Genomic DNA, 8,500 nt, shown 5'->3' with positions numbered 1-8,500 from the left:
GTGAGAAACTCTCCCCCAACTTTCAACCCGTGTTACTCCTTTTCTATGCAACCTACAGCAGAAACGGCCAAAGGGCTGTAGAAAACATGGCCAAGTGGAATTGCATGATCATGTATGAAAGGCAGAGGAAAAGGGTTGGAAAGCTCCCTCCCAAGCAGGGTCAGGGTCGTCTCTTGAGACATCAGCCCTCCAAGAGACACTGCCCCTTGTCACCACTGGACAGGAATTCGGATCACGAGCCATATCAAATTATGTTTACCCCCAAACTTCATCCTTGGCTTTCCAGCCAGCCTGCTGGCAATCCACAAACCATATCCAAATGAAAGTTTGGCTGCGGATTTTGTCACATTAAAGTATAGCAAACAAACAAGCTAGCCTCTGGCTCCTTCCTCTGTGCTGCTCTCACACATAGATGTGTCTCCCACAGTGGCCTATTTTTACTGGCAGCTGAGAAGTCCTACTGACCATTTTAAAGGTGGGATTGCTTTCCTTCCCTGTTCTTCTGCCTAGGACCTTACTTCTGCACAGGAAACTTCAGAGTGGAACTTGCAAAAGTCCTTGGAGAGGGAGTGAGCATGAAAACATGGGAAAAAATTAATCTCAATGGAAATCCTTTACTAATTGACAGGTTGGAATAAGAATGACCATAGACCCCAAACTATGCCAGGCAACCAGTCTGCTCCAGGCACTGCAAGCTCACTCAGCCAGCCACATGCCTGGCTGTTTTGCTCTGCCAGCTTTACAAAGCCTAATTAGTACTATTCCTTTTGTTTGTAATTACAAAAGCAAACAGCCCTTGGAGAGTGAGGGAATAGAGGCAGCTCCTTGACTGAGCTTAAGAAAATGTTCTAAATAAAGTTTGCCTCTCATCATGTGTACTTGAAAATATGAAAGGGATGAACACAAGAGCCCTGGTGAATGGAAAAAGGTTTCCAGGCCAGGTAGAAGCAAGGGGCATAGAGCCTTGCTACGCTGGGGAGGTATCAGCGCAGGTTAGAAGAGACCAGCCCCAGCTGGAACCATTCTCTACCTGTCCTGCAAAAATAGTACATTTGACTGTTTGTGCTCATGGTCACAGCTGGGAGAAGCACAGTACACTCCCAAAGGGGCTTTAGAGCGAGATGGATCCTCCCACAGCCCATCTCCTCATGAACCTGTTAACCCAGAAACGTCAAGGAATTACACAAAAGAGTTTAAGAGACAGATACAGTTCAGCACGTCTCTTCTTGCTCTGGAGGCAGAGCATCTTGTGCAGATAGCCACAGCCTGCATATACCCTACCCCAGATAAAGCTACAGAGCGCTAAACACTGCCAGAACACAGACCACTTCTCCCGGGAGCGCCTTGGCTCCACACTCCATCCCTTCCCCATTCCTGCAGCTCTCACTCCCCAACAAGGGAGCCATCTGCCTTCCCCCTGCCCCTTCCTGCTCCACCCAGGGTGCAGCTGGCCTTGCCGAGGAGCAAACCTTCTGGTTCCTGGGCTGCAATCGTAGCAGATTACTGGGTGAGTTTCTGCCAAAAGCCACAACTGCCTGACTCACTGCGTAGATCTGTCCCCACCTATGTCTGCTGTAGATATACACAGCTAAACGAGCTCCATCCTGGCAGGCAGGCTCCCAAAGGCCCAAGCCCCCCTCTTCTCTTCCATGCACACTGTCCAAGTTCTGCTCAAAACCAAGAAATGAAGTAATGCAGTCTGATTTTCCTTAAAAAAGTCCATTTATTGAAACTGTTTAAACACTTTATACAAGTTCCCAATATAAGCGTCTGCTCCCTGGCTCAGGGTTAATGCAAATACAAAAGCACAGACTTCAGCAGCTCTTTAATGTGACCTGAGCTGCCAGCTCCTAAGACAAGGTCTCGTGAGGCAGCTGCTGTGCACGGGCAATTCCCCATGGAGAAGTGGAAGCCACATGACCCAGCTCCAAGTACAGGCCAACATCAACTCAAGCCTGAAACAAATGCTCTGGTTGTTTGTGTTTTTTTTTTTTAAGTAACTTCGATTTATGTTGCAGAGAGTCAGGTCAAACAGAGGTACAAGGCTTATACAAACCACCAATGCCATGGTTGTATACCACTCAGTCCCAGAGGCTCCCCCTGTCTATGGAAGGAAATCAAGAAATCTGATGCCTCTGAACACATACACAATTATAAAGCCTGGCCAGAAGCAACCAGTTTCCTTCTGTAGAAAAAAGCAAGGTTGAGCTTTGGAGAACTGTTGCCATCCTTCTAGGAATTACAAGACTTCACTCCAGACAGCCTCAGCCAGCGGTAGTCAAACACCAAGTGACTGACTGGGTGTTTCAGAGGAAGGGTTGGGAACCTTTGATGAGCTGCATTTTTTTTTTTAGATATGACTTGCATTATGCAAGGATGGTTTTATCTTTAAAATGCTAGTTTCTTCCTCTTTGGTGAGCTTGGATTAAAAGAAAATGCCATAACTTTTGGGTCAGTTTCCTTGGAATTTGCCTTCATATTACTGAAAGCGTTTACAAGAAAAAAAGACAGGATCAAATGGCAGCATGTGAGGTATCCTTGGGGAAACATCAGGGAGTGGCAGTGCATTCAGTTTGGTTTAACATTTAGCTGCGTAAGGCAAACTGAGATCGGTAACTAAGCCCAAATGAAAGAAACTCAAGGAAATAGGAGAGTTTGTTAAAAAGTGGCCTGTAACACACACAAGGGGATAAAGCTTCAAACCCAGTTAGGTACGAGGGTGGGAACATGGAGAAACAATCACTGGCAGCACTCAGTGTCTAAGGAACAGCAGCAAGAGCCCCACCAGAGACACAGAAGGCAATCATTTTCCTTTAGCTCTTCCCTGGCACCAGGGAAACCTGCAGCTGCTTTGGGAGTTTCCTAACCTCTGTAGTTACGATTTTGCAGCCAAAGGCTGCAAGTTGACACAATCAACTTACAAGATCTTGTCAAAAGAGTGATGACATACAGTTAAGCCAAGCCACCTTACACTGCATCTTCTGTTGGCCAACAGCGCATGCATGGACAGTTACAGGTTTCAATTTGTTAAGTCACAGCAATTTAATTGTGTCTGACCCTTTGTCATGCCAATCTGCACAGAAAGGAGGGTGTGAAGATGATGCCAAGAAGACAGTACAAGAGCACTTTAGATCTCTTCAAACATTCCTACATGTAGTCTTTTCCCGAAAATTATGTTTCCCCTTAAGCTATTGGTTTCATCGCTTTGTATATATGTTCCTTTAATTTCTACACACACCACACTGGGCTCTAACTTAATGGGATATGGGACTGAATTGTTACCATCTATTTTTAAAAAAACTAAAAAAAGCACCAACATCCATCTAAAAAAAAGTATCATTTTCCCTTTTACTCCCAAATACTAAACTTAACCCAAGCTTGGAGGTTTCATCTTTCCAGTGGCAATACCTATGAACCTAGGCTAGCCTTCCTCCATGGGCTGGGAGAGAAAGGAGAAGTTATGTCCAGTAGCAAAGAGGATTACAAAAATATACACATTTTTGGGAGAAGAGGAAGGCAGAACCTAGAGTCTGAACTCTGCTCAGGACAGTGGCATTGTAGTGTCCTCTCCAAAATGCTTTCACTACCAGTGCTGGCGGTTCTTCTTTGTTTCATTATACATAATCCTTCCCTGTGGAGGGGGCATTTTTTGGATAGCCTCGGGTGGGTGGATATGAAGTTTCTCTCCGTGGACAGGAGCAGCAGAGGAAGGCTCCCCCCAGCATGGCCAGAGAAGCAGCTGCCCAGCCAATGAAGAGAGCTGATCCAAACTCAAATCTGGAGGAGAAACAAGGAAGAAAGTGAACACCTCAAAAGTAATGCCTCTGTGTTACAGTGTTAGCACGTCCACACAAAGCAGAATGGACCTGAAATTGGGATGGAAGTGGCTTTCTGCAAGACAGCAGCCTGAGAGTCAGCAGAGTCTTGGGCTGCTCCAAAACCCAGAACTTTTGCATGCTGGGTTAGTCCAGTCTGTCCGCTCACCCTGCACAGCTGCAGCAGGGCCAAGCTCTGTGCAAACCAGGCTTTAAGCATTTAGTGGAGGAAAAATGCAGAAGTCACAGCAGTTACGTCTCTGGCAGTGATGCTGCCTTAAATCTTGGCTTTGTTTTAAAAGCCACATGGATGACGAGATCTGGTCCTAACACTCCTTCTGCACAGTATGAAGCCAACCCAGCTAGCTCAGGAAATTCCCGTCTTTGTTTTGAACCACCGCTACTCAAAACTAAGCCCTGTGAGCATTTGTCATGCTATACTATAGTGTTAATCAAATGGGTCAGTACCTGGTGTTGACAGGAGTGAAAGGGTCGTAAAAGGCCCGAGCCACTCTGTTGCCATACCATGACGTGGCCACCAGCGCTGCCAAACCTGTACATGAAGGGAAGACAGTGTCATGCCTTATTAAGAAGAAACCCAAAATAAACAAAAATCACTGCAAAAATTGCATGTACCAGAACCAGCATCCAGAGTGATGCTGAGCTGCTGCTACCCTGGGAAGATCTGAGCTGTTACTTAGTGCTGGTTGGGAGAGGAATTAAGAACGGATTTGAGGTCACCCACAGTTACATTGCACCAGAAGCAGGACTACTGACAGCCTTTCACTGAAGCAGGGCATACAGGTCAAACTCAGCTCTGCTAATAGAGATGGAAGGTATGCAGTCCATATAGAAAGCATAATGCTAGTGCCAAGAGACCTGTCTGATGCCTCAGATAGCCAGCAGCTACTGGGCCAAAGTCCGATAGGGAATTCCCAGCCCAAAATGCTCTTGGAGCAATGACAGCAAGCCCTCCCCATCCTCTCACATCCTACGCAGGACAAATACCATTTAGGAAATGGCACATTTAATATTAAACACATCTGTATGTTACCAACCTGCAATGATGAAGATCACCCCACCAAAGACAGCCATCCGCATCTTCTTCACCTGGTCATCTTCCATGCACTTCATGCATTTCATGCCAGTCACAGCAACAAATACAGCGACAAGGCCCAGGAGTATTGCAGCCACCATCAAAGCCCGAGTGGCCTGCAGACTGCCTAGAAGACGTTAGGATTTGAGTTACCACAAAGAAAACTCGAGATACAAATAGAAATTCAAATTACTGGGCTCAGTAACCATGTGTCAAAATACTCTGCTCCATGTTACACAGGATACAACCAAGCAAGACATTCCTTTTTAGCTTTAAGCTCCAAGAGACTGTCATGCATCAGGATCAGAGGACTCTCAGCCTCTTCTAAAATGCATGGCAAACAAGGGCATGCAGCTCTTTGCAGGAAATGACCTGGGAATTGCCCTCAGACATCTTTTGTTCCTTGATCACTTAAATCCCAATTGGAAGGACATATCTGTTTATCAAAAGAAGTATTCAGATTTAGGCTCTATCTTGACAAAGCTTTTAGGCACATGTTTTAATATGAATAGCACCATACATATGAATAGTCCCGCAGCAGACAGTAAGGCCCCTTTATTGCTCAACACTTCCAAAACCTGTCTCTTATTCAAATACCTCAGTGCTGATTTAGATATTTTTGCATTAAATCCTCAGTTTGAGTCCCAGAGGGTACACAAATATAGTTGCAACAGAAACAGGATTTTCCCAGCCAAGTAAAAAATAGGGGGTTTTCTGCCTAAAATATTCTATTTATTAGACTCAAAGATATTAAAAATGTTTTAAGTGCCTCTTGTGCTTTTGGAGAATTGCAGCATGGAGTGATGCCTCCCATAGGCAAGGATTGTATTTGCCTGGGTTCTCAGACAGACTTGATGTACTTCATCCAAGATTTGGCTTTATATTGACTCATCTGAAGGCACAGACACACTAACCCTATGTACGTGAGCTACTGAATTCAGATTTTCTTGATACCAAAGGATAGAGAAAATAATAATATACAAAACCACCTGAAGAGCAGTGAAATAAGAGCCCGAGCTTTATTGACTGGCAAATCAGGTTTGTTTGAACAGCATGGATTTTCATATACAATCCTGTTAAGATCTGGGATCAAACAGGGCTGGTTAATCAAAGGAACAAGCTCCCAGGAACATGCTGTAACCAAGGCAAAGTGTCCCCTGACAGAAGGTTATCTAGCAGCGACACATGTACAGTTTTAGCAAAGCATCACCAGAATCTGTTCCCAAGTCTGAAGCTCACCCCTCAGAAAGCACCTTGACTGCATTCTGCTGGAGCTCTCCAAAGCACTTCAAGCTTGGACAACTGCAGCTGCGAGATTAAGCCTACAACAGAGCACCTGCAAACTCAGTCAGCACTGGTATGGTGAACCCATCAGAGCCTGTGCTACAACAATGAGCTCTTTGGTTCAACCTGAAACGCAGACAGGAGTTCAAATCTGATACTGGCCAGGAGGGTAGCACAGCCACACAACTGTCCTCCGCAGCTTCTTTACTACACTTTGCCCCACGGCACTGCTTGTGCAGGAAAATTCTTGTGACCCACACCAACAACAAGCTACCAGGCTCTAGTTCTGCTTTAGAACAGACCTGGACCAGCCTCTATATACACAACCTTGTTGTTCTGTAAATAGATTATGAAACCAATTAAAAACAATAAAAAGGCAATATTCAGAGCAATAGGAAGCGACACTTTCGTAAGAGAGTCTTGGCTTTCTTGGGAAAAATCCCACAATCAGCTTGGCTAAATGTCATCTCTCACTTCCTTCAAAAGGGAAGGGTGACACACCTCCGCACAACCCAGGTGTTCAAAACCCATCTGATGTATTGATTGTAGAAACCCATTTACAAGGCCATTTATCACTTTAGCATAAACCACAACAGCAGTATCCAAACACATTTTTAAGCGATTTACCTCCAATGTCAGAGATTACACTCTAAAAATAATTTCTAGCTTACAAAAGTTATGCCAATCTTCAGAAAGACTTCAGCTGCCAGGTTACCACCCAGACAACCAATTCAGCTGCCATACATTTAAGGCTAAATTGTGCATTACAGCAGCAGCTCTGGAGAGGCCAATGGCTGAACACTAGTTCATACTTTGCATGGGAAAGGACATTTTCTGTAGAGGTTCCAAATCTGTTTCATCAAGTCTACAGTAAGTTGGGCTTAGTCTTGCTGCAGAAGAAATTACTCTATAGGAGAGAGTTTTGAAAAAGTTCTTTCATGAGGCTGAAAATACGAAATGTTATCTCGAACAACTAGAAAACTAGTTATACGGGTGGGAAGAGACCTCTCACCTTCAAACACGGTATAAGGGACAAACACAGGAAGATGCTTGAAAGTTTCTATGACCTCAGAAGACCTAGCTAAGAAACCTGCTAAAATCTCAAGATGTGCAAGTATTAACTGGATGCATGCCACGACAGCTCTGCAGAGGCAGCTGAACAAAAAGCAGCACTGTGAGCACTTCCCAGGGCTGCCCGCTTTCAGCAGCGGACCCTGGAGGGACATCTCCTGGTGTCCTCACCCCTCCCTTACGCATGGCTCCATGGCATAAGAGGACAGAAGCATTTAGGAAGCTTGCGGTAGAACAGAAAAACAGGTTGGAGCATCTGCAGAACAGATTGCCCCTTTATCCCAATAAGTTTTAGTGTGACATGACTGTATTAGCCAACCATCCTCCCCTCTGCCCAGCCCAGTTGCCCTGTGCTCATAGCACGTGCTGGGAGACAGTGCTTTTGTCTTCCTACCACTTTTGCAAGGTGTGCAGTACATTGTAGTTAATAATCATACAAGATGTCAGTTATTATGTACACATTAACCACCGCATTGTCAATGGAAGCTGCACATCCAGCGGCTGAGAAAGCAAGTTTAATATTAGTTTTATTGTTCACACGGGCTTTTCCAGGTGCTTTAAAAATCCCAAGTGATATAATATTGTCTTAACCTGTTAAACAGGACTGGCTACCAACAACAAGCAGAAGTACTCTACAGCAATTTAACTTTACGACTTCTATCATATTAGAGAGAAACAGGATTTCCCCCACGCTCCTTGCTGCTGCAACTGTCTCACCAACAGGAACAGGTAGCACAATGCTTGTAGCCTCCCATGCCATATGCCACAGCTGTTGGAAAGCCCAGGCAGTCTCAGGAGCCCTTGGGGGGAAAAAAAAAACCAAAACAACAAAACCAGTCCTGCACAAGGACAAACTGGCCTGGCACCCAACAACAGCTGTCAGCTAGCAACAGTATTTTGTCAATATAAACCACTATTGACTCAGAAGCCAAGCCTTTTTATTGCTGGTTAGTAATGAGAGACCTGGCCTGAAAAGCCTATAGCAAGAAAGCAGCAAGTACTGAAGGACAGAGGCTTAAAACTACTGAGGATGGTTAATAACAAATGTGAATTCTGCAAGCCATAAAATACTGTGTAAGACCACAAAAATGACATAGCAGCTCACACCTGTTTCACATAATGAAACCCACTTTTTTAAAACATGCTAACAAACAGCTCTGACTTATCCTTAGTGGGTTTGGACACAAGCTACATGATGCAGTTTATCTGAAGCCTACGTAAGACTTTTTCCTTC

General features: G+C 44.8%; 1 protein-coding gene across 1 annotated transcript; it reads right to left on the bottom strand.

The window, feature by feature from the left end:
* Window positions 1-2,395: 2,395 nt before the first annotated feature.
* CLDN1 (claudin 1) lies at window positions 2,396-7,452 on the bottom strand. Its single transcript, XM_009334105.1, has 4 exons — window positions 7,449-7,452; window positions 4,874-5,038; window positions 4,284-4,368; window positions 2,396-3,777 (listed from the first exon to the last, which is right to left on the bottom strand). The coding sequence occupies exons 1-4, from the start codon at window positions 7,450-7,452 to the stop codon at window positions 3,615-3,617; spliced, it is 417 nt and encodes a 138-aa protein (XP_009332380.1). The 3' UTR covers window positions 2,396-3,614.
* Between the last annotated feature and the right edge of the window lie 1,048 nt (window positions 7,453-8,500).

The sequence above is a fragment of the Pygoscelis adeliae genome, unplaced genomic scaffold (genome assembly GCF_000699105.1).
Source record: "Pygoscelis adeliae isolate BGI_AS28 unplaced genomic scaffold, ASM69910v1 Scaffold161, whole genome shotgun sequence".
NCBI lineage: Eukaryota > Metazoa > Chordata > Aves > Sphenisciformes > Spheniscidae > Pygoscelis > Pygoscelis adeliae.
This window is presented reverse-complemented; position numbering and strand designations above follow the sequence as displayed.

Excerpts from the sequence above, each read along its gene's own strand:
- CLDN1 (XM_009334105.1), bottom strand. Across the intron at positions 4,369-4,873 it reads GGTGATCTTCATCATTGCAG|GTTTGGCAGCGCTGGTGGCC; the intron begins GTTGGTAACATA and ends CTTCATGTACAG. Across the intron at positions 3,778-4,283 it reads TTCACTCCTGTCAACACCAG|ATTTGAGTTTGGATCAGCTC; the intron begins GTACTGACCCAT and ends TTTCTCCTCCAG.